The sequence below is a fragment of the Sciurus carolinensis genome, chromosome 5 (genome assembly GCF_902686445.1).
Source record: "Sciurus carolinensis chromosome 5, mSciCar1.2, whole genome shotgun sequence".
In the NCBI taxonomy this organism is placed as follows: domain Eukaryota; kingdom Metazoa; phylum Chordata; class Mammalia; order Rodentia; family Sciuridae; genus Sciurus; species Sciurus carolinensis.
Window position 1 is genome coordinate 95420544 of NC_062217.1, and position 24391 is coordinate 95444934.

General features: G+C 39.0%; 1 protein-coding gene across 1 annotated transcript in view; it reads left to right on the plus strand.

Moving 5' to 3' along the window:
* Asah2 (N-acylsphingosine amidohydrolase 2) overlaps positions 1-24391 on the plus strand; it is a 113061-nt gene that overhangs the window by 82522 nt on the left and 6148 nt on the right. Inside the window, exons 18-22 of the mRNA XM_047551965.1 lie at positions 1158-1197; positions 2109-2204; positions 5390-5485; positions 7739-7885; positions 23814-23873. Of these exons, the coding sequence (XP_047407921.1) occupies positions 1158-1197; positions 2109-2204; positions 5390-5485; positions 7739-7885; positions 23814-23873 (439 nt within the window). The remainder of the gene's footprint in view (positions 1-1157; positions 1198-2108; positions 2205-5389; positions 5486-7738; positions 7886-23813; positions 23874-24391) is intronic.

Below are 24391 nucleotides of genomic sequence, written 5' to 3' on the forward strand. Positions count from 1 at the left end.
GGTGCTTAGGTCCTATATCTTGGAGCCATCTCTGAATTTTCTCTTGCCTCTTTCAATCCTTCAATAAATTCTGTGCATTCTATCCAACACTTTCTATCATTTTCCCTCTGGGCTACTACTATCTCCCACTCAGACTATTTTGATAACCCCCTATTTATTCTGCTTGAAAGATGAATCGTATCCCTTCTCTGTTCAGAACCTTCGAATAGCTCCCTGTTTCATTCCAGGTAAATCATCAAACCTTTACAATATTCTGCAAGCTCCTTAGTAGGCTCTCTGATGGAATTTCTCACCATGTCCCCCTTGCTCACCTCTGCTTCACCAACTGTGTCTTCATTGACAAGGTGTCCTATAGGCAGGGAACTATAGACATACTTCCTAGACTCACTAAGGATGCTGTTGATTCGAGTCTTTAAACTTATGGTTCCTTCTGCCTCAAACACATTCTGTCCTGCCAAATCCTTTATTCTTTCAATTCTTTGCTTAAATTTCTAACAGGGATGCCAGTCCTGCTCAATCTGTATGAAATAGCCTTTATCCACAATTACTGCTACCACTGTCACATCAGCTTCAGCATTAACACCACCACGACCACCACCATCGTCACCACGGTGACTACCATGCTCCCTTTCATTCTTACCCTGCTTTATTATTCTCTAGAGTCACCTCACATTTTAATTTGCTTGTTGACCCTCTCTCCTCCCTGGGCTGTAAACACTGTACTCCTGAATCATTAGCACCTAGCAGTGGGTCTTGTGGGTACAGAATTCACTGTCTGAATGAAATGGCAAATTCTTTGTAGGCAGGAGCAGTAGTACACTTTCTCCTGCCTTGGTTCTTATTAACACAGAATGCATTTCGATTATTTTGTTGATTCGATGAGTAGGAAATGATGGAGATCTTTTGCTGTTGATATTCACTGATTTTGTACCCCCTGCTGTCAAATTAACTGTTGTTAGTTTGGATTTGTTTTGAAGATAGGCCAGTCAGGGGAAAAAACCCTCAAATTTGGCTTTGTAGCATCATCGAGTTCCTACATATATTACTGTTGTATGACCCAAACAGGGATTTTTAAATTTCACTAGAAGTCTTTCTGCATATTTTACAACATTCTTAAACAGGAGAACGTTTACATAATTATGTTTTCTTGACTTCAGGACCATGTCTGGACGACGACTTCGAGAGGCAGTTCACGCAGTAAGTTCAATGTGAAATAAAATTTCTATACATCCTATTTGGTAAAGAGGAAAAATTCCCCTGTTCCTGTGATTTGATATCTCTTTAAATTACTTTTTCCTAAGATGACTAGAATTCCTACTACTTGAAATTAATGGCTAGAGGTGAATATGGGTGGTGTAAGGATCAGATTTTAAAAATATTAAGGAATTATTATCCAGTTAAAATATTTTTATTTGTATTTATTTTTAAATAATTTAAAAGTTGATAATAGTTATATAGATTAAATAGTAAATCACTGCTAGCCTTAAATATCTCAAGGTTTTATAAAGGTTCTAAATAAATTTATCACATTTGGGGTGTTCTATTTTTTAATCTATATTTTTTATTTCCTTTATATTTGGAAAGTATAGTGAATGGCATATAAAATGATGTAGAAAAAATGTGTTCTTGCTTGGAACTGTAAATAACTGTTTAGGTTAGTTTTCCATCCCATCCATTCATTATATCTTTTAGGATATTGATTTAAAAAACCCTTTATTTTAGTAATAACTAGACTCTACATTTGCAAATGTGATCATTAAGATCACAGTCCATTGACATACCAACTGTAGTTCAGAGTTATGTCACTAACTTTTCATCAAGGACTCTGATACCTCTGTATTCATTGGCAATTTTGCTCATTGGAAAGAATGTTGTCAGGAGAGACACCTTACACTAAAAATTCACATCAGTGATTATGCATTCAGTTGTATATAAAATAGTCTTTACCCACTGATACCATTACCATCTACAATCACATCCACACCAGCACCCACACAGGCACCACCACCCTTGTCACCACCACAATCACCATTCTGGAATCATTAGTCTGGGATAATAATTTTAAGATGAAGAATAATTTTACTGTACTATACTTTTTTTCCTCTTAGGAATTTGCATCTTATGGAATGAAGGACATGACTGTTGTTATTTCGGGTCTATGCAATGTTTATTCACATTATATTACAACTTATGAAGAATATCAGGTAAAGAAAAAGTTCTCATCACTTAAATGAATTACTTCCTGGCCAAGACTATTGTGTCACATGCACACTTCTAAACCTCTGCAGTCATGTTTCTGAGGAATGCTTTGTTTTAGGTGAGGAATATAAGTGAATGATCAGTGAGAGGTTGTATTTTGGAGTTCCAGGTTCATCATTTCCAAGTTCAGGTCATAATTCTAATCTCACTGACTTACTCCTTCTTTAGAAGAATTGACTTTATCAGGGCACTGGTAATAAGCCTAAAAATAACTATACATAATGCATCTTGTGCTGTAATTCTTTGCAGAACCCGGGAAAACTCCCGTTGACAACAGCTGTTTATTGAATGTGCTAGTTAGGTACTTTGCAAACGTAATCTAAGTAATCTTTGGTAGTATGCCCTGAAGTAAGATATTATTACATCTACAATGCAGATGAAGAAGCAAAGTCCTAGAGGTTTTAGGGAAACTGGTCTCTGATATTGCTTCTTGGTTTATAAATAGTCCAGAAAGCAGCCCAAATAATTTTCTTTTTCTTTCTTCTTTCTTTCTTTCTTTCTTTCTTTCTTTCTTTCTTTCTTTCTTTCTTTCTTTCTTTCTTTCTTTCTTTAAGGTTTATTTTGACTTACTGTTTTGGAGGTTTTAATCCATGATCATTTGGTCCCATTGATTTTGAGTCTGTAGCAAGGTGGCACTTCAGAAGAGTATGCATGGCAGAGCAAAATTTCTCACTTTATAGCAAGTCAAAGGTCCTACAATTCCTACAATTCCCTTCAAAAGCATGCCATCAATAATCCAAAAAACTCCCACTAGCACCCCAGTTAAAGGTTCTACCACCTCCCAATAACACCATTCTGGGGTTCAAGTCCTTAACATATGGACATTTATGAGACCTTAAGATCTAAACCATAGCAAGGAGATAGTAAACACATTAAAGCAGTCTAGAGTCCTACAACTAATGATTTCTAATATACACCTGCTGCTCTATTATGGTATTCCACATGGTTATACCAGAAGTGGAATCTACTCTGAAGCCCTCAGTTCGCTTTGCTGAAGGTCCCTGACTTGTAGAAAATCCTGTTTGTGTCATTCAACTTTCCATAACTATAAAAATATCTGAGATAATCAATGTCTAAAGAGAAAAGGTTCATGAGTCTCAGTCTGTGACTGGGTGGACTCTCTGCTTTTATGTCTTTGGCAAGGGTGCTGGAGGGAAATGGCAAGAGTGTGTGGTGGAAAAAAACATCATTCACCTCATGACTAGGAAGCAAAAAAGAGAGATGAAAGAGCTGGTGTCTTACTATCCACTTCCAGGACATGCTTGCAACAACTGCAAACCCTCCTACTAGGCCCAGTCTCTGAAAGGTTCCACTACCTCCCAAGAGCACCTTGCTGGAGACCAATACTTTACCACATGGGCCTCTGGGGGATTAGTCCACATCCAAACTGTAGCATTATTGATTATGGGTTCTTAACTAGGTGAATTGGAAAGGAATAATTACATTTCTTTTTCACCATTATTAAGAATGTATATAATAAACAATAATAGCATTAGCAGATCTTTGTTATCAATAGTAAACAGATATTTTTAATAGATGTAAAATTATTGCAGATCTGGAAATATCTTTATTCTTTTTTTCTAACCACAGTAGTTATTAGATCCATGACTAGATCTTGTTATTCAATAGCATAATAAAGCATACTGGATAGCAAAATTGGTTATTATAGTTTGATAAAATGCAGTTTAATCTAATTCATCTCCTAGCTTGTCTCCTGGTCTAGGGTCTGTGCTCCTGCAGGGATTACTATGAACTCATTAAATAATTAAACAGATAAGTACTAGTAATAGATGCTGTACTAGTCACTTTCTGGGGTATATCGGTGAAAAGAACCTGTTTTCTGCCTTTGAGATCACTGGAAGCTAATGGCTTATTAAAAAGAGAGCAGATGATCACATTTCTGGGGAAAGGTATCATATTAAAGTTGATATGAAACAAGGAGAAAGAGCACCAGTCTAGAGTGATATTTGAGTTAGAGACTGGCAGATATTCAGGAAGATGTAACATCTTGTCTGAGTTCTTGTGAAAAAGTGAGGGTTAGACAAACAAAATTAGGAAAGTATTCTATAAGGTGGGGAGTGAACATGCAAAGGTCCAGAGGGGCAAACCCAACATATTAGTGGACCATAATTAGTGCCTTGGGGTAAGTATGATGAAGGTGATGATTGAGACAAGGCTAAAGGTCAGGGGGTAGGGGTTAGTGGATAGAGGTTGTATGTGCAGTGCAACAGAGTTCTGACTCAGTAAGGAAGGTTTGGGGAAATGCAGTGGGATTCAAGCAAAGGGATGCTTTGATCCATTCTGTGATTTGGAAAGGATGTAGGATAGCAGTGTGGAGAATAAATGTGATAGCCTAGTAGAGACACAACTGATTATGAAGAGGGAGTTAAGATCTAGTAAGAAAGGTGGTTTTTGAAAAATTGTAAAGGACATTGAATACACAGGAAAATTAAACAGACTCAGGAATTTTAAAAGAGGGAGAATGACATGATTTGGAGTCTATAGGAGTTGGCTGAAGGAGAAAGAAGCATATAAGTTGACTATCAGAGGATCCTGTGTGAGAATCTGGAAGGTATGGTATTCACTGGGATGCAGAATGTTGCAAGGAAGGCTGGTGGGTCTGAATACTGAGTGCAGATTTAGATTTGATGATGTGAGGATCCTGTGGAACAACCAAATGCCTAGTGCTCAGGTAGAGAGAGGGGCTTTGACTCTAATTCTTAGCTCTGCATGGGTTTAAAGTCCTTCTCCAGAGGAGGACCATCAATACTTAAATGATCCAGGAGTTACTGTGATGATTTACCTCTTATTTTTTTCTCTGATATGTGTTCTTGGAAAATCATTTCACAGATACAAGGTCAAGAGCTGGGCTCCTCTTTCAGTTTGAGCAGAGTGGTAGTATCAATGGCATAATCTAAGAGAACTCATAGTCTTTAATGAGTAGTTTAAGAGAGATCCATTCACCTGCACTGGTAAATGGAAATGCCCACCTTCTTTTTTCCTAAATAATATTGAAGATGAGGTTACTTTTGAGTAATGTGGGATGTCCAAACCTAAAATCCTACACCTTTGTGAATGGATTGATTTGAATGTGCAGAACTGTCTACATCTCTCCTTGCATCTCCTGCAGGCTCAGCGGTATGAAGCAGCATCTACAATTTATGGACCACATACTCTGTCTGCTTATATCCAGCTCTTTAGAGGTCTTGCAAAGGCCATTGCAACGGTAATTAAATTCCACCCCCCCCCCGTGTGTGTGTGTGTGTGTGTGCGCGCGTGTATGTTTGCCTCATGGTGAGGAGGTACAGAGGGAGGCAAGAGAAAACCTTACCTTCACATGTTCAGTTTCTTTATATTAAAAAAAAAATTACAGGGTTCCCTACAAGAAACATAACTTTGTGGTATCTCTCAAGAAAGAAACAAAATTTTACTGAGAGTAAAATTCAAACTCAGTTATATCATTAGTGGTGGCAACTTTTCTTATTTTATTTTTTTATCCTCATAAGTATCATGAGAAGAATGTTTTCTTCCATTTTTCAAATGAGCAAAAAGGCTCAACGATGATAAGCTTTGGGCCTACTATAATTATAACTGGGCATTGGACCAGTGTTCTGTTATTCTTACCAGATTCTCTACACTCACTCCAAGAGTTGAGTAGGGCACATTACACATTATAACATCTCTAAAATTGGGATGTATCTTCCAATCAGAGGAATCTTACCATTATAATTAATAGCATTTTTTACTATCTTGGTGATTAAAAATATAATAGGTTGTTATTGTGAGTGGATGCTTAGACTTTGATGAAATGCAGTATCACCTTGGGATGCACACTACCTTGGAACTGCATCTACCTGAAATATATACAACTGAACGAGTTTACTTCATTTTAAAGGAACTTCAATTGTGGAAATCTTCCTTTTGGGATACATTTAAGTATGAAGCTGCAACCTGTGATACCAGATTAGTCAACAGTAGGGTAAAGAATTTGAATGATAACAGATCTTTATATAATAATATACAAGCCTCTACAAAAGTTGTGAAATGATTGCAGTGTAGCACAGACAATAAGGACCTTTAAAAAAAAAGGCCTTGGATATGTGAGGTAGAATAGATGACATTGCTGTCATGTAGGTATACAGTAAGCTGAATATTGATACTTTACTATGCCTCTCCCATTTGGTTTTCATTGTGTATGAAAATTTCTGCATGATGTGTTTACTTTGCATGTCTTCAGTGGCACACACCTGCAATCCCAGCTGCTTGGGAGGCTGAGACAGGAGGATCTCAAGTTCAACGCCAGCCTCAGCCATGCGAGTGCTAAGCAACTCAGTGGGACCCTGTCTCTAAATTAAAATACAAAATAGGGCTGGCGATGTGGCTCAGTGACTGACTGCCTGAGTTCATTCCTGAGTACACCCCCCCCAAATACCTGATTTTTGTTTTATCATAGTTTATCAGTTTAATGTGTTAATTTTGGGTATAAAATTACTTGTACTTCTACTTTTTATTATAAAAGCTAAACTACTTGTGGATTCAAATTATAAAAAAAAAATAAAACCTATAACCCATCCCTAGAGAGAAACCACTGAGTAACTTTTGTTACAGCCACAGATCTCTAGTTTTTCTCACAAAAATAGATTCATCAATTATCATGGCACTTATTTAGTGATGAAAATGGGTTCATTTGTGAAGATTTGATCTCCTTTACAGTCACACATTTAAGACTAGCTATATGATCTTGAAAAAAATGACTACCTGAAAAAAAGTAACTATCTGTCTCCAAGTCTGTTTTCCCACTTTCAAATGAGAATGGTAATATATACCTATCCCATATTGCTGTTGTACTGATATATACAATGTGAGGGTTAAAGAACATTAAATACATACCAAGAGCTATTAAGTTTGAGATTCACATTCTGAGGATACCTATTAAAGGTGGTAAATTTTGTGCCAAAGAGATTAAACCAATGAGGATGTCAACTGATCTTAATTTTAAATTAAAAGTTTATTTATTATTATTTTTAATTGGTAGAGAGAAGAATCCAGAGGAGAAATTGGTACTGACTCTAGGAGAGTTTCAACACTTTTTTGTAGATTCGAAGACCAATTCCAGTGTCATGTTATGAAGGCTTATCATGAGGTAGGCCCCTGTCCTAAGGTCACACAATTTAAAATTGCTGCCCAGAATCTAAACTTGAAGTACTTTGCTTCCAAGCTTGGTTGGTCTCTGATTCCTGTACTACGCTTCCCAGGGGAATAAAACAGTGACCTCGACCAAAACTTTATTCTAATGGCAAAAATATAATTATTGACATCTAGGCTCACATTTGTTAAAGGTTGTTAGCTCTTTGTGTGTGTGTGTGTGTGTGTGTGTGTGTATGCACACTTTCTTAATGAAAGCATTTTTGGGGGTGGATGTCTGAAAGGATCTTTGATTCTACATCGTGTATTCCTTACGTAAATGCTGTCGTTTCAGGATACAGTAGCCAACATGAGCAGCGGTCCCGAACCTCCATTTTTCAAACATCTGATAATCCCATTGATTCCTAATATTGAGGATAAACCACCATTAGGCAGAAATTTTGGGGATGTCCTACAACCACTGAAACCTAAATACAGAGTGGTAAGACTCAGAGATGTCTTAAAATATTTTAGAGATGTGTTTTGGAGGTGAAGGGAAGGCTATTGTTAATATTACAACCTACTTCTAATCATACAATAGAGTAGTTTACAGTGATAATTTTGACAGTTATTTTCTGCAGAGACTCTGTAAAAGTAATGAGAATGGGAAATACTTATTATGTAAAATTGAATTTCTAAAATATAAATTATTTTTTTTTTCCTAAATGAATGGTTGAGAAAACCATTCACTGGAGCTGAGAGAATGTCTTTTTAATCAAGGAGAGCATATGGAACTGAAGCAGGATCTGTACCTCTGCATTTTATGTTGATTGTGTGTCTTTCTAAGTCATTTTCCCAATAGGTGGGGTTTTTTATTTGTTTGTTTTTTGGTATGGATCCTTAGGAATTTCAAATATAGTAGCAGTCATCTTCAAAAACAATAGCTTTGTGTATTTTTCTGGAGTCTTCATTCTTTTTGTTGTTGAATGGTCTAAAAGCTTCAAATGTAAGTTTGAATGAAGTTGTGAGAATGGGCATCTCGCCTTGTTTCTGATCTTAGGATAAAAGAAATTCAGTGTTTTCCCCCATTTAATAAGGACACTTTCTTTAGGATTTTTGTAGATACCTTAATCAGGTTAAGATAGTTCTCTTTGATGTCTCTTGTTCGAAATTTTTCTACTTGTAGCAGGTGTTGGCTATTTGGCAATACTAGTGAGGTAATCATGTGTTTTTTTTTGTTTTGTCTTTATTCTATTAAATGGTATATTGCACTAATTGATTTCAGATATTAATACTTTTTCATCTGGTGTAATCATGCTGTTTTTTGTGGCTAACTCTAATTTGCTGATATTTTGCTAAGGAGTTTTATACCCTGGTCCATGATGGATATTTGTAGTTTGCTTTTGTGCATGGTCTTTCCCCACAGAAGTTGCAAAGAACAAATTGGATAGTGTATCTTCTCCTATTTTCTGGAAACACATGTAAAGGCTTATTTGTATTATTATGTCTTGTGTAAATATTTTATTAGATTTATCTACAAAAGTCTATGGAATGCTGGGCATGGTGGCACATGCCTGTAATCCCAGCAGCTCAGGAGGTTGAGGCAGGAGGATCAAAGCCAGTTCAAAGCCAGCTTCAGCAAAAGTGAGGTGCTAAGCAACTCAGTGAGACCCTGTCGCTAAATAAAATACAAAATAGGGCTGGGGATGTGGCTCAGTAGTTGAATGTCCCCGAGTTCAATCCCGGGTGCCACCCCCCCAAAAAAAAAAGTCTATGGAGTTGGGCTTTATTTATGGCAATAATTTTAATTACTTATTTAATTTCTTTACTTGTTATAGCCTATTTAAATATTCTATTTTTTCCTTTGAATCTATTATAGGTCTTCCTGGGAATTTAACTTTATTTTTTTATTATTTATTTTTTTGGAGTCCAACACGTTTTATTTATTTATTTATTTATTTTTATTATTATTGTATACAAATTGGATACATGTTGTTTCTCTCTTTGTACATGGAGTCAAGGCATACCATTTGTGTAATCATACGTTTACATAGGGCAATGATTCATTATTTTTTTTCCCTTCCCCCCTACCCCTCCCACCCCTCTTTTCCCTCTATACAGTCCTTCTTTCCTTCATTCTTACCACACTCCTTATCCCTAACCCTAAACCTAACCCTAAACCTAATGCTAACCCCTCCTAACCCCCATTATATGTCCTCATCCGCTTATCAGCGAGATCATTCGTCCTTTAGTTTTTTGAGATTGGCTTATCTCACTTAGCATGATATTCTCCAATTTCATCCATTTGCCTGCATGTCATAATTTTATCATTCTTCATTGCAGAGTAATATTCCATTGTATATATATGCCACAGTTCTTTATCCATTCATCAATTGAAGGGCATCTAGGTTGGTTCCACAATCTGGCTATGGTGAATTGAGCAGCAATGAACATTGATGTGGCTGTATCTCTGTAGTATGCTGACTTTAAGTCCTTTGGGTATAGGCCAAGGAGTGGGATAGCTGGGTCAAATGGGGGTTCCATTCCAAGCTTTCTGAGGAATCTCCACACTGCTTTCCAGAGTGGCTGCACTAATTTGCAACCCCACCAGCAATGTATGAGTGTTCCTTTTTCACCACATCCTCGCCAACACCTATTGTTGCTTGTGTTCTTGATAATCGCCGTTCTAATTGGGGTGAGATAGAATCTTAGGTAGTTTTGATTTGCATTTCCCTTATTACTAGGGATGTTGAACATTTTTTCATATATCTGTTGTTTACTTGTACATCTTCTGTGAAGTGTCTGTTCATTTCCTTAGCCCATTTGTTGATTGGATTATTTGTATTCTTCGTGTAGAGTTTTTTGAGTTCTTTATAGATTCTGGAAATTAGCTCTCTATCTGAAGTGTGGTTGGCAAAGATATTCTCCCACTCTGTAGGCTATCTCTTCACATTTCTGATAGTTTCCTTTGCTGAGAGAAAGCTTTTTAGTTTGAATCTATCCCAGTTGTTGATTTTTGCTTTTATTTCTTGTGCTATGGGAGTCCTGTTAAGGAAGTCTGATCCTAAGCCAACAAGTTGAAGATTTGGACCTACTTCTTCTTCTATAAGATGCAGGGTCTCTGGTCTGATTCCGAGGTCCTTGATTCATTTTGAGTTGAGTTTTGTGTAGGGTGAGAGATAGGGGTTTAATTTCATTCTGTTGCATATGGTTTTCCAGTTTTCCGAGCACCATTTGTTGAAGAGGCTATCTTTTCTCCATTGCATATTTTTGGAACCTTTGTCTAGTATGAGAAAATTGTATTTATTTGGGTTTGTGTCCATGTCCTCTATTCTGTACCATTGATCTACCTGTCTATTTTGGTACCAATACCATGCCGTTTTTGTTACTATTGCTTTGTAGTAGAGTTGAAGATCTGGTATTGCAATACCCCCTGCTTTGCTCTTGCTACTGAGGATTGCTTTAGCTATTCTGGGTTTTTTATTCTTCCAGATGAATTTCATAATTGCTTGCTCTATTTCTGCAAGGTACATCATTGGGATTTTAATTGGAATTGCATTGAATCTGTATAGCACTTTAGGTAGTATGGCCATTTTGACAATATTAATTCTGCCTATCCAGGAACATGGGAGATCTTTCCATCGTCTAAGGTTTTCTTTAATTTCTTTCTTTAGTGTTCTGTAGTTCTCATTGTAGAGGTCTTTCACCTCTTTTGTGAGATTGATTCCCAAGTATTTTATTTTTTTCGATGCTATTGTGAATGGGGTAGTTTTCTTAATTTCTCTTTCTGAAGATTCATCACTTATGTATAAAAATGCATTGGATTTATGAGCATTGATCTTGTAACCTGCTACTTTACTGAATTCACTTATGAGTTCTAAAAGTTTTCTGGTGGAATTTCCAGGTTCCTCTAAATATATAATCATGTGGTCAGCGAACAGGGATAGTTGAGTTCTTCTTTTCCAATTCGTATCCCTTTAATTTCTTAGGTTTGTCTAATTGCTCTGGCTAGAGTCTCAAGGACGATGTTGAATAGAGTGGTGAAAGAGAGCATCCCTGCCTTGTTCCAGTTTTTAGGGGGAATGCTTTCAGTTTTTCACCATTTAGAATGATATTGGCCATGGGCTTAGTGTAGATGGCCTTTATAATGTTGAGGAATATTCCCACTATCCCAATTTTTTCTAGTGTTTTGAGCATGAAGGGATGCTGTATTTTACCAATGCTTTTTCTGCATCTATTGAAATAATCATGTGATTCTTAACTTTAAGTCTGTTGATATGGTGAATGACATTTATTGATTTCCGAATGTTGAACCAACCTTGCATCCCTGGGATAAAACTCACTTGATCGTGGTGCACTATCTTTTTAATATATATTTGTATGCGATTTGCTAAAATTTTGTTGAGAATTTTTGCGTCGATGTTCATTAAGGATATTGATCTGAAATTTTCTTTCCTCGATGTGTCTCTGTCTGGTTTAGGTATCAGGGTGATATTGGCTTCATAGAACGAGTTTGGGAGGGTTCCCTCCTCTTCTATTTCATGGAATACTTTGAGGAGTATTGGAATGAGCTCTTATAAAGGTTTTGTAGAACTGGGCTGAGAACCCATCTGGTCCTGGACTTTTCTTTGTTGGTAGGCTTTTGATGACCTCTTCTATTTCATTGCTTGAAATTGATTTATTTAAGTTGTGTATGTCCTCCTCGTTCAGTTTAGGTAATTCATATGTCTGTAGAAATTTGTTGATGTCTTCGAGGTTTTCTGTTTTGTTGGAGTATAGATTTTCAAAATAACTTCTAATTATGTTTTGTATTTCACTCGTGTCTGTTGTGATGTTTCCTTGTTCATTCCGAATTTTAGTAATTTGAGTTTTCTCCCTCTTTCTCTTTGTTAGTGTGGCTAAGGGTTTATCAATTTTGTTTATTTTTTCAAAGAACCAACTATTTATTTTGTTAATTTTTCCAATTGTTTCTTTTGTTTCAATTTCGTTGATTTCGGCTCTGATTTTAACTATTTCCTGTCTTCTACTACTTTTGGTATTGATCTGCTCTTCTTTCTCTAGGGCTTTGAGCTGTAGTGTTAAGTTGTTTATTTGTTGATTTCTACTTCTTTTGTTGAATGTGCTCCATGAAATAAATCTTCCTCTAAGTACTGCTTTCATAGTGTCCCAGAGATTTTGATATGATGTGTCTTTGTTCTCGTTTACTTCTAAGAATTTTTTTATTTCCCTCCTGATGTCTTCTGTTATCCATTCATCATATAATAGTGTATTATTTAATCTCCAGGTATTGGAGAAGTTTCTGTTTTTTATTCTGTCATTTATTTCTAATTTCAATCCATTATGATCTGATAGAGTACAAGGGAGTATCTCTATCTTCTTGTATTTGCTAACAGTAGCTTTGTGGCATAAAATATGGTCTATTTTAGAGAAGGATCCATGTGCTACTGAGAAGAAAGTGTATTCCTTCTTTGTTGGATGGTATATTCTATATATGTCCGTTAAGTCTAAATTGTTCAACGTGTTGTTGAGATCTATGGTTTCTTTATTCAATTTTTGTTTGGAAGATCTATCCAGTGGTGAGAGAGGTGTGTTAAAATCGCCTAGTATTATTGTGTTGTGGTCTATTTGATTTCTGGAATTGAGAAGGATTTGTTTGACGTACGTGGATGAGCCAATGTTCGGGGCATAGATATTTATGATTGTTATGTCTTGCTGATTTATGCTTCCCTTAAGCAGCATGTAATGTCCTTCTTTATCCCTTCTGACTAGTTTTGGCTTGAAGTCCACATTATCTGAAATGAGGATAGATACTCCAGCTTTTTTGCTGTGTCCGTGTGCATGGTATGTTTTTCCCCATCCTTTCACCTTTAGTCTATGGGTATCTCTTTCTATGAGATGAGTCTCTTGCAGGCAGCATATTGTTGGATTTTTCTTTTTAATCCAATGTGCCAGTCTATGTCTTTTGATTGATGAGTTCAGGCCATTAACATTCAGGGTTAATATTGTGATATGATTTGTATTCCCAGTCATTTGACTCATATTTGTTTTTTGACATGATTTGGTTTCTCCTTTATTTGGCTATTCCTTTAGGCTAGCCCCTCCTGTTGCTGATTTGCATTGTTGTTTTTTCATCTCTTCCTCATGGAATATTTTGCTGAGAATGTTCTGTAATGCTGGCTTTCTTTTTGTAAATTCCTTTAGCTTTTGTTTATCATGGAAGGATCTTATTTCATCGTCAAATTTGAAGGTAAGTTTTGCTGGGTATAAGATTCTTGGTTGACATCCGTTTTCTTCAGGGCTTGGTAAATGTTGTTCCAGGCCCTTCTAGCTTTTAGGGTCTGGATTGAAAAATCTGCTGATATTCTTATTGGTTTCCCTCTGAATCTAATTTGATTCTTTTCTCTCGCGGCCTTTAAAATTCTGTCTTTATTTTGTATGTTAGGTATTTCATAATAATGTGCCTTAGTGTGGGTCTGTTGTAATTTTGTGTATTTGGAGTTCTATAAGCCTCTCATACTTGGTTTTCCATTTCATTCTTCAGATTTGGGAGATTTTCTGATATTATTTCATTGAATAGATTGTTCATTCCTTTGGTTTGTTTCTCTAAGCCTTCCTCAATCCCAATAATTCTTTTTTTTTTTTTTTCTTTTTTTTTTTTTCTTTCTTTTTTTGTAAACAAATGGGATACATGTTGTTTCTCTATTTGTACATGGCGTAAAGGCATACCATTTGTGTAATCATAAATTTACATAGGGTAATGTTGTTTGATTCATTCTGCCATTTTTTTCCCTTCTCCCCTCCCCTCCCACCCTTCCCCTCCATCTATACAGTCCTTCCTTCCTCCATTCCTGCCCCCCTCCCTAAACCCAACTCCAACCCCAACACTAACCCTTCCCACCCCCATTATGTGTCATCATCCACTTATTAGCGATATCATTCTTCCTTTGGTTTTTTGAGATTGGCTTATCTCACTTAGCATGATATTCTCCAGTTTCATCCATTTGCCTGCAAATGCCATAATTTTATCATTCTTTATGGCTGAGTAATATTCCATTGTATATATATACCACATTTTCTTTATCCATTCATCAATTGAAGGACATCTAGGTTGGTTCCACAATCTGGCTATTGTGAACTGAGCAGCTATGAACATTGATGTGGCTGTATCTCTGTAATATGCTGATTTTAAGTCCTTTGGGTATAGGCCAAGGAGTGGGATAGCTGGGTCAAATGGTGGTTCCATTCCAAGTTTTCTGAGGAATCTCCACACTGCTTTCCAGAGTGGCTGCACTAATTTGCAGCCCCACCAGCAATGTAAGAGTGTACCTTTCTCCCCACATCCTCGCCAACACCTGTTGTTGGTTGTATTCTTGATAATTGCCATTCTAATTGGGGTGAGATGGAATCTTAGGGTGGTTTTGATTTGCATTTCTCTTATTACTAGAGATGTTGAACATTTTTCCATATGTTTGTTGATTGCTTGTAGATCTTCTTCTGTGAAGTGTCTATTCATTTCCTTAGCCCATTTGTCGATTGGATTATTTACATTCTTGGTGTAGAGTTTTTTGAGTTCTTTATAGATTCTGGAGATTAGCGCTCTATCTGAAGTATGATTGGCAAAGATTTTCTCCCACTCTGTAGGCTCTTTCTTTGCATTGCTGATAGTTTCCTTTGCTGAGAGAAAGCTTTTTAGTTTGAATCTATCCCAGTTATTAATTCTTGCTTTTATTTCTTGTGCTATGGGAGTCCTGTTGAGGAAGTCTGGTCCTAAGCCGACATGTTGAAGCTCTGGACCTACTTTTTCTTCTATAAGATGCAAGGTCTCTGGTCTGATTCCGAGATCCTTAATCCATTTTGAGTTTAGTTTTGTGCATGGTGAGAGATATGGGTTTAGTTTCATTCTGTTGCATATGGATTTCCAATTCTCCCAGCACCATTTGTTGAAGAGGCTATCTTTTCTCCATTGCATATTTTTGGCCCCTTTGTCTAGTATGAGAAAATTGTACTTATTGGGTTTGTGTCCGTGTCCTCTATTCTGTACCATTGATCCACCTTTCTATTTTGGTACCAATACCATGCCGTTTTTGTTACTATTGCTTTGTAGTAGAGTTGAAGATCTGGTATTGCGATACCCCCTGCTTCACTCTTTCTGCCAAGGATTGCTTTAGCTATTCTGGGTTTTTATTCTTCCAGATGAATTTCATAATTGCTTGCTCTATTTCTGTAAGGTACATCATTGGGATTTTAATTGGAATTGCATTGAATCTGTATAGCACTTTTGGTAGTATGGCCATTTTGACAATATTAATTCTTCCTATCCAAGAACATGGGAGATCTTTCCATCTTCTAAGGTTTTCTTTAATTTCTTTCTTTAGTGTTCTGTAGTTCTCATTGTAGAGGTGTTTCACCTCTTTTGTGAGATTGATTCCCAAGTATTTTATTTTTTTCGAAGCTATTGTGAATGGGGTAGTTTTCCTAATTTCTCTTTCTGAAGATTCATCGCTTATATATAAAAATGCCTTCGATTTATGTGCATTGATCTTATATCCCGCTACTTTACTGAATTCACTTATGAGATCTAAAAGTTTTCTGGTGGAATTTCCTGGTTCCTCTAAGTATACAATCATATCATCAGCAAATAGGGATAGTTTGAGTTCTTCTTTTCCTATTCGTATCCCTTTAATTTCTTTGGTTTGTCTGATTGCTCTGGCTAGAGTTTCAAGGACGATATTGAATAGAAGTGGTGAAAGAGGGCATCCCTGCCTTGTTCCAGTTTTTAGAGGGAATGCTTTCAGTTTTTCACCATTAAGAATGATATTAGCCATGGGTTTAGCATAGATGGCCTTTACAATGTTAAGGAATGTTCCCACTATCCCTATTTTTTCTAGTGTTTTGAGCATGAAGGGATGCTGTATTTTATCAAATGCTTTTTCTGCATCTATCGAAATAATCATGTGATTCTTGACTTTAAGTCTATTGATATGGTGAATGACATTTATTGATTTCCTGATGTTGAACCAACCTTGCATCCCTGGGATGAAACCCACTTGATCATGGTGCACTATCTTTTTAATATGTTTTTGTATGCGATTTGCTAAAATTTTGTTTAGAATTTTTGCGTCGATGTTCATTAAGGATATTGGTCTGAAATTTTCTTTCCTCGATGTGTCTCTGTCTGGTTTAGGAATCAGGGTAATATTGGCTTCATAGAATGAGTTTGGGAGAGTTCCCTCCTCTTCTATTTTCTGGAATACTTTGAGAAGTATTGGAATGAGTTCTTCTTTAAAAGTTTTGTAGAACTCGGCTGAAAACCCATCTGGTCCTGGACTTTTCTTTGTTGGAAGGCTTTTGATGACTTCTTCTATTTCATTACTTGAAATTGGTCTATTTAAATTGTGTATGTCCTCCTCGTTCAGTTTAGGCAATTCATATGTCTCTAGAAACCTGTTGATGTCTTCGAAATTTTCTATTTTGTTGGAGTATAGATTTTCAAAATAGCTTCTAATTATGTTTGTATTTCGGTCGTGTCTGTTGTGATATTTCCTTGTTCATTCCGAATTTTAGTGATTTGGGTTTTCTCTCGTCTTCTCTTTGTTAGTGTGGCTAAAGGTTTATCAATTTTGTTATTTTTTCGAAGAACCAACTATTTATTTTGTCAATTTTTTGTATTGTTTCTTTCGTTTCAATTTCGTTGATTTCAGCTCTGAGTTTAACTATTTCCTGTCTTCTACTACTTTTGGTGTTGGTCTGTTCTTCTTTTTCTAGGGCTTTGAGCTGTAGTGTTAGGTCATTTATTTTTGAGTTTTACTTCTTTTATTAAATGCGCTCCATGAAATAAATCTTCCTCTAAGTACCGCTTTCATAGTGTCCCAGAGATTTTGATATGTTGTTTCTTTGTTCTCGTTTACCTCTAAGAATTTTTTAATTTCCTTCCTAATATCTTCTGTTATCCATTCATCATATAGTAGCATATTGTTTAATCTCCAGGTGTTGGAGTAGTTTCTGTTTTTTACTCTTTCATTAATTTGTAACTTCAATCCATTATGATCTGATAGAATACAAGGTAGTGTCTCTATCTTCTTGTATTTGCTGACATTAGCTTTGTGGCATAATATATGGTCTATTTTAGAGAAGGATCCATGTGCTGCTGAGAAGAAAGTGTATTCGCTCTTGGTTGGATGGTATATTCTATATATGTCTGTTAAGTCTAAATTATTGATTGTGTTATTGAGATCTATGGTTTCTTTGTTCAATTTTTGTTTGGAAGATCTGTCCAGTGGTGAAAGAGGCGTGTTAAAATCACCTAGTATTATTGTGTTATGGTCTATTTGGTTTCTAAAATTGAGAAGGATTTGTTTAACATATATGGATGAGCCACTGTTTGGGGCATAGATGTTTATGATTGTTATATCTTGCTGATTTATGCTTCCCTTAAGCAGTATGAAATGTCCTTCTTTATCCCTTCTAACTAACATTGGCTTGAAGTCCACTTTATCTGAAATGAGAATGGATACTCCAGCTTTTTTGCTGAGCCCATGTGCATGGTATGTTTTTTCCCCATCCTTTCACCTTTAGTCTATGGGTATCTCTTTCTATGAGGTGAGTCTCTTGCAGGCAACATATTGTTGGATCTTTCTTTTTAATCCAATCTGCCAGTCTATGTCTTTTGATTGATGAATTCAGGCCATTAACATTCAGGGTTATTATTGAGATATGATTTGTATTCCCAGTCATTTGGTTCATATTTAAAATTTTTGACACATCTTGGTTCCTCCTTTATTTGACAGTTCCTTTAGGATAATTCCTCTCTTTGCTGATTTGCTTCTTTGTTTTTCATCTCTTCCTCATGGAATATTTTGCTGAGAATGTTCTGTAATGCTGGCTTTCTTTTTGTAAATTCTTTTAGCTTTTGTTTATCATGGAATGATCTTATTTCATCGTCAAATTTGAAGGTAAGTTTTGCTGGGTATAAGATTCTGGTTGGCATCCATTTTCTTTCAGAGCTTGAAAAATGTTGTTCCAGGCCCTTCTAGCTTTTAGGGTCTGGATTGAAAAATCTGCTGATATCCGTATTGGCTTCCCCCTGAATGTAATTTGGTTCTTTTCTCTCACAGTCTTTAAAATTCTGTCTTTATTTTGTATGTTAGGTATTTTCATTATAATGTGCCTTGGTGTAGGTCTGTTGTAATTTTGTGTATTGGAGTCCTATAAGCCTCTTGGACTTGATTTTCCATTTCATTCTTCAGATTTGGGAAATTTTCTGATATTATTTCTTCAAATAGATTGTTCATTCCTTTGGTTTGTTTCTCTAAGCCTTCCTCAATCCCAATAATTCTCAAATTTGGCCTTTTCATGATATCCCATAGTTCTTGGAGATTCTGTTCATGATTTCTCACCATCTTCTCTGTTTGTTCAACTTTGTTTCAAGGTTAAATATTTTGTCTTCAATATCTGAAGTTCTGTCTTCCAGCTGTTCTATCCTATTGGTTGTGCTTTCTATGGAGTTCTTAATTTGGTTTATTGTTTCCTTCATTTCAAGGATTTCTGTTTGGTTTTTTTTCAATATCTCTAACTCTTTATTGAAATGATCTTTTGCTTCCTGAATTTGCTCTGTTAACTGTCGATTGGTGCGATCGTTCAATGCCTGTATTTGCTCTTTCATCTCATCGTTTGCTTCCCTAATCATTTTAATTATGTACATTCTGAACTCCCTTTCTGTCATTTCTTCTGCCATCCTGTCGTTGGATTTTATTGATGTAACATCTAGATTTGTTTGGGGCATTTTCTTCCCTTGTTTTCTCATATTGTTCAGGGATCAGTGGGTCGTTAAGATATTGCAGATTTCCTCTATCAACTTATAATGTCCCTGAAGATTGCTAGTATATCCCCTCTTATCCTTCAGTAGCCTGAAGTCTTGGAGGAAGTTGATAATGCGGTGCTCCACAAGGAAGCTGCCTCTCTAGAGGTGGTGATCCTGAGGTGTGGTATATTCCCTGATAGTGGGCAGAGGTGTCTCCACTTGTTGACCAATGGTCATCCAACGGGGAAGTAGGCTGCGGGCTGAGGCAAGGCCTGTTTGTGCCTATGTCTCTGACTTTACTGTCCCTGTGGGAAAACCTCCCCGGCAGGGAAGACTCACTCGGTGGGGACGTCTCGCTAGTCAGTTGCCCTCCTAGAGGTTCCCCTCAATCTACAACTACCCCCTGGGCTGGGCTGTCTTCTTCTGCAACGATCCCAGGGTCCCGGACCTACGTCCTGGGCCTGGGAGCCTCACCCTTCGCAGGCGAGTCTCCTTAGGCTGCCTCTCCCAGAGAGTCTGCCCGCCGCCCTGGAAACTTCGCTCCGCCCCTAGGCGTGTCTCTGTGCGGCTCTTCCCGCAAGAAGCCACCTAGCTCCTGGGACCCTGCTCTGCACCAATCGCCTGGCTATGCAGCCCCTCCCCTGAGCCACCACCTGGAGCCCCGTACAATAGCTCCGAGACACAGAGACCCGCCACACACCTCCTCCTCCGGACAGCCGCCCGGTTTCCGACGCAGTCACTAGGAATCCAAACAACTCACTTTGGGTCTCCTCCTCTCACCAACCACCCGTAGCCCTAGGCAGTCACTCCGAGTCCAAGTGACCCGCCCTGTTCCTCCTCCTCCTCCTTGGGGTAGCCCCCTGGGTGTTCAGGAGCGGTGGCTCCGAGACCAGGTGACTCACCACGCTCCTTCTCCAGGCAGGCCACCGGTGTTCCGGAGCGGTTGCTTTTAGTCCAATCAACTCACCACTCGCCTCCTCCTCTGGCAACCGCCTGTGGTTCTGATGCAGTCACTCACAGACTAAGCGTCCCACCGCTCTCCTCCTCCAGGCAGGCCACCAGTGTTCTGGAGCAGCTGCTCCGAGTTCAAACAGCTCGTCACGCAGCTCCTCCTTCGGCAACCGCCCGCAGCTCTGATGCAGTCACTCCCCGGTCAAACAACAAGCCACGCTCCTCCTCCTCCTCCGGGCAACCTCCCGGCACTCAGGAGCGCTAGCTCTGAGTTCACACAGTTTACCACACAACTCCTCCTCTGGCAACTGCCTGTGGTTCTGATGCAGTCATTCCCAGACCAAGCGTCCCGCCGTGCTCCTCCTCTTCCTCCGGGCAGTCCCCCGGCGCTCAGGAGCGCCCACTCTGAGTTCAAACAGCTCACCAAGCAGCTCCTCCTCTGGCAACCGCCCGTGGCTCTGATGCAGTCACTCCTAGACCCAAGCGACCCGCCGGGCCTCTCCTCCTCCTCCGGGCAACCCCCCGGTGTTCGGAAGCGGTCACTCTGGGTCCAAACAGCTCACCACGCAGCTCCTCCCCAGGCAGCCGCCCGGAGCCCCAGCGGCTGCTCGAGTCCAAGCGCTATGCTGAGCCGCCTTCTCTACGATGATCCCAGTTGTCCGTGTTTACCGCTCCAGTGGGGGGAGGGGCGTCTTGCCGAGCAACTCCACTTCACAAATTCCCTGCGTTCCGGGGCTACCGCCCCATCCGGGACGCCTCCCCAACAGGGGAGACTCACCCGGCAGCTTTGAGTTGGTCCCAAGTCTCTCACTATCTCCTCTTTTGAATCTTGCGTCCTGGAGCAGCGTGAAATGCAGCCACCCTCTAGTCCGCCATCTTGGCCCCCCCCAATAATTCTTAAATTTGGCTTTTTCATGATATCCCATAATTCTTGTAGATTCTGTTCATGATTTCTTACCATCTTCTCTGTTTGGCCACCTTTGTTTTCAAGATTAAATAATTTTTCTTCAATGTCTGAGGTTCTGTCTTCCAGGTGTTCTATCCTATTGGTTATGCTTTCTATGGAGTTTTAAACTTGGTTTATTGTTTCCTTCATTTCAAGTATTTCAGTTTGTTTTTTTTTCAGTATCTCTAACTCTTTATTGAAATGATCTCTTGCTTCCCGTATTTGGTCTTTTAACTGTTGATTGGTGTGATCATTTAATGCCTGCATTTGCTCTTTCATCTCCTCCTTCAATGCCTGCATTTGCTCTTTCATCTCCTCATTTGCTTCCCTGATTGTTTTAATTATGCACATTCTGAACTCCCTTTCTGACATTTCTTCTGCTGTGCTGACATTGGGTTTTATTGATGTAGTATCTAGGTTTGTTTGGGACATTTTCTCCCCTTGTTTTCTCATATTGGTCAGCTGTCAGTGGGACCCTGAGATATTGCAGATTTCCTCTATTGGCTTATAGTGTCCTGGTAGATTTCCAGTGTATCACCTCCCAGCCTTCAGTAGCCTGAAGTCTTGGAGGAACTTGATAATGCAATGCTTCCGAAGAAAGCTGCCCCAAGCCCCCTACTGGTTCCAGGGCTTGGAGCTGGCTCTGTGCGGAAAGGCTCTCATTGGGGGCCTGCACCGTGCAGCTGGCCGTGTGGGAGGAGGCCACCGCCGGAGTGTGGAAGGCTACCTGGGGAAGACTCTAGCTGCCCTGCCCTGCTCTGATAAGCCATCCCTATCTGTGCCTGCTGCCCAGGCCAAGTTTCGCCCAGTGGGGGAGACTCACCCCGTGACTCTATTTTTGTCCAAGTCTCTCAATGCCTCCCCTTCTTGAGTCCTGGGTTTTGGAGCGACTGGAGATGCAGTCACCCTCTAGGCCGCCATCTTGGATCGCCCCGTGGAAAGAGCCTGGGGCCAGAGTGGGCAGAGCTGCCTGGAGAAGTCTCTGGCTGCCCTGCCCTGATCCCAGAGGCTGCTTGCGGATCGAAGCTCTCCGTTGGCTCGGGGACTTGTGGCTGGCTCTATGTAGAAAGGCTCTCACTGGGCGGTCTGCTCTGAGAAGCTAGCCTTGAAAGGTGCCTCCCACCGCAGGGGTCCAGGCTGCCTGGGGAGGTCTCTGGCTGCCCTGTCCTGGTCCCTGAAGCTGCTTGCGGGCCGGAGCATGCCGCACTGGCTCCGGGACTTGGAGCTTGTTCTGATCAGAAAGGCTCTCACTAGGGGGCCTGCTCCAAGAACCTGGAGAAGCTGGCTGTGTGGGAGGGGCCCACCGCTGGGGTGTGCAGGGCTGCCTGTGGAAGACTCTAGCTGTCCTGCCCTGCTCCGATAAGCCACCTCTATCTGGGCCTGCCACCCGGGCCGAGCTTTACCCAGTGGGCAGACTCACCTGTGGCTCTATTTTAGTCCGAGTCTCTCAATGCCTCCCCTTCTTAACTCCTGGGTTCTGGATAGACTGGGGATGCAGTCACCCTCTAGTCCGCCATCTTGGATCGCCCCCTAACTTTATTTTTAGTAATCTGTGTCTTTCTAACAGTTTCCATTTGTCTTGAAATTTTCCCACTTTGTACACGTTGCTTAAATTGTTGGTATAATATGAAATTTGGTGTTCATAATATTCCCTTGTAATCCTTTTAATTTCTGTAGAGTTGATGATAATGATGCCTCCTATCTCTTCCCAATTTCAGTAATGTATGCCTTCAAAGAATTAGATTTTAGTTTTATTGCTTTTACCTATGGTTTTACTTATCACTAAACTTTTTAGGCAGGGCCAGAACAGATTTTAGTCTAGGGCAAATCCCTTCTCCCTACCCAAAACCTGTCCCACTGAGGAAAACTCTTCTGAATTATGAGGTTTTCCAGTCTGGTTGATGGGAACAGAAATTTTTACAACTCCATGTGAACCTGGAGATAGTTCTATCTAATTCTTTCAGGTGACTGTCTTCTGATTTCAGGTAGCTCCCTTGCATGCGTGTACAAATGAACTAAGCCTTCTGCAAATTCTGAGTTCTCCCCCTTTCCCACCCCATTAGCTCTCCTTTCAATGGTACTCTCCTCTCTGGAACCCTCCTCTCTATGGTACTGTATGCGGTGAACTTATTCAGTCTTTGTGAATTCCCTCCTTCATATCTCAACTTAGGTACACTTCCAGACTTGACTTGAATTCTGCCTTTTTGTGTCATGGCCTGTAAACTCTAAAGGCATTAAATTGCAGCAATTATAGGGCTTATGTTCTTTGTTTTCTAACACTTGAGGATTGTTCTTCAGTTTTTAAATTATTTCAGGTGGTAGAATATTGCATACCCAGAGACTCCACCCTATATAAATATAAGTCATGCATGGAGAGTTTTATCTCCTCTTACTTGATTCAGTCTATCTCCTGGGTGTGTGTGAGAGGGAAGCATGAGAAAATTTTAAGGGCTAAAGAAGTCATTTGAATGTGTTGTCATTGATATGAACTACAGCTCTAGTTCATCTATATTTTCTTCTATATCTGAATCTTCTAGAAGAAAATTCATTGATCCCAAGTTCCCTTGTTCGTTGTTGCAGGGGTATTTCCCCTCATTTTCTTAGAAGGTAATCATGTAATTAAATAAAAAAGAATCTACATAGGCATCCAGAATGGATAGTAGTTAATGACTTCGATATGAGTACAGCAAAAATTCTTTATTAGAACTCATTAAATGAAATTTTTATTTCTAGGGAGAAGTTGCTGAAATTACCTTTGTAGGGGCTAACCCAAAGAATTCAGCAGAAAACTGGGTAAGCATTGTCGTCTTTACAAATTTAAATCCATTTTTTTTTTGCCTTTTTAGTCACTTGAATATTCTTTTAGAGGTTCACAACATTAAAAAAAATGTGCTACCTGTTTTGCATTTTATTTTGTGAAGTGGGAAAATATGCAGTGGATGCAGTTAATGTGAAATGGAGTCTGGAAAAAAAGCACAGAGAGATGTCTAATCAGCTCTACTTAGGACACATATGGCACAGTTCATATAGGACCATGTTGTCTTTTTACATGATGTTAGTTTGAACACAATCTCATTTATGTACTCATATTTAGAACTCCAGTAATTTGGCAAAATAATCAAAGGGCCAAGCAAGTGAACTGTGTCCCTTCTTTGTAGGCTCTTTCCTTCTTTAGTATTGTTGCCCCGTTCCTACCTCCTTTGCTGTGGGTTTGGGTTCTGGCCCATGTACTTTACTTCACTTTTTATTGGTCATTCCCTTGACTACTGGTAGTAACAGAATGCTCATTTGTTAATCTTGCAAAATGGAAT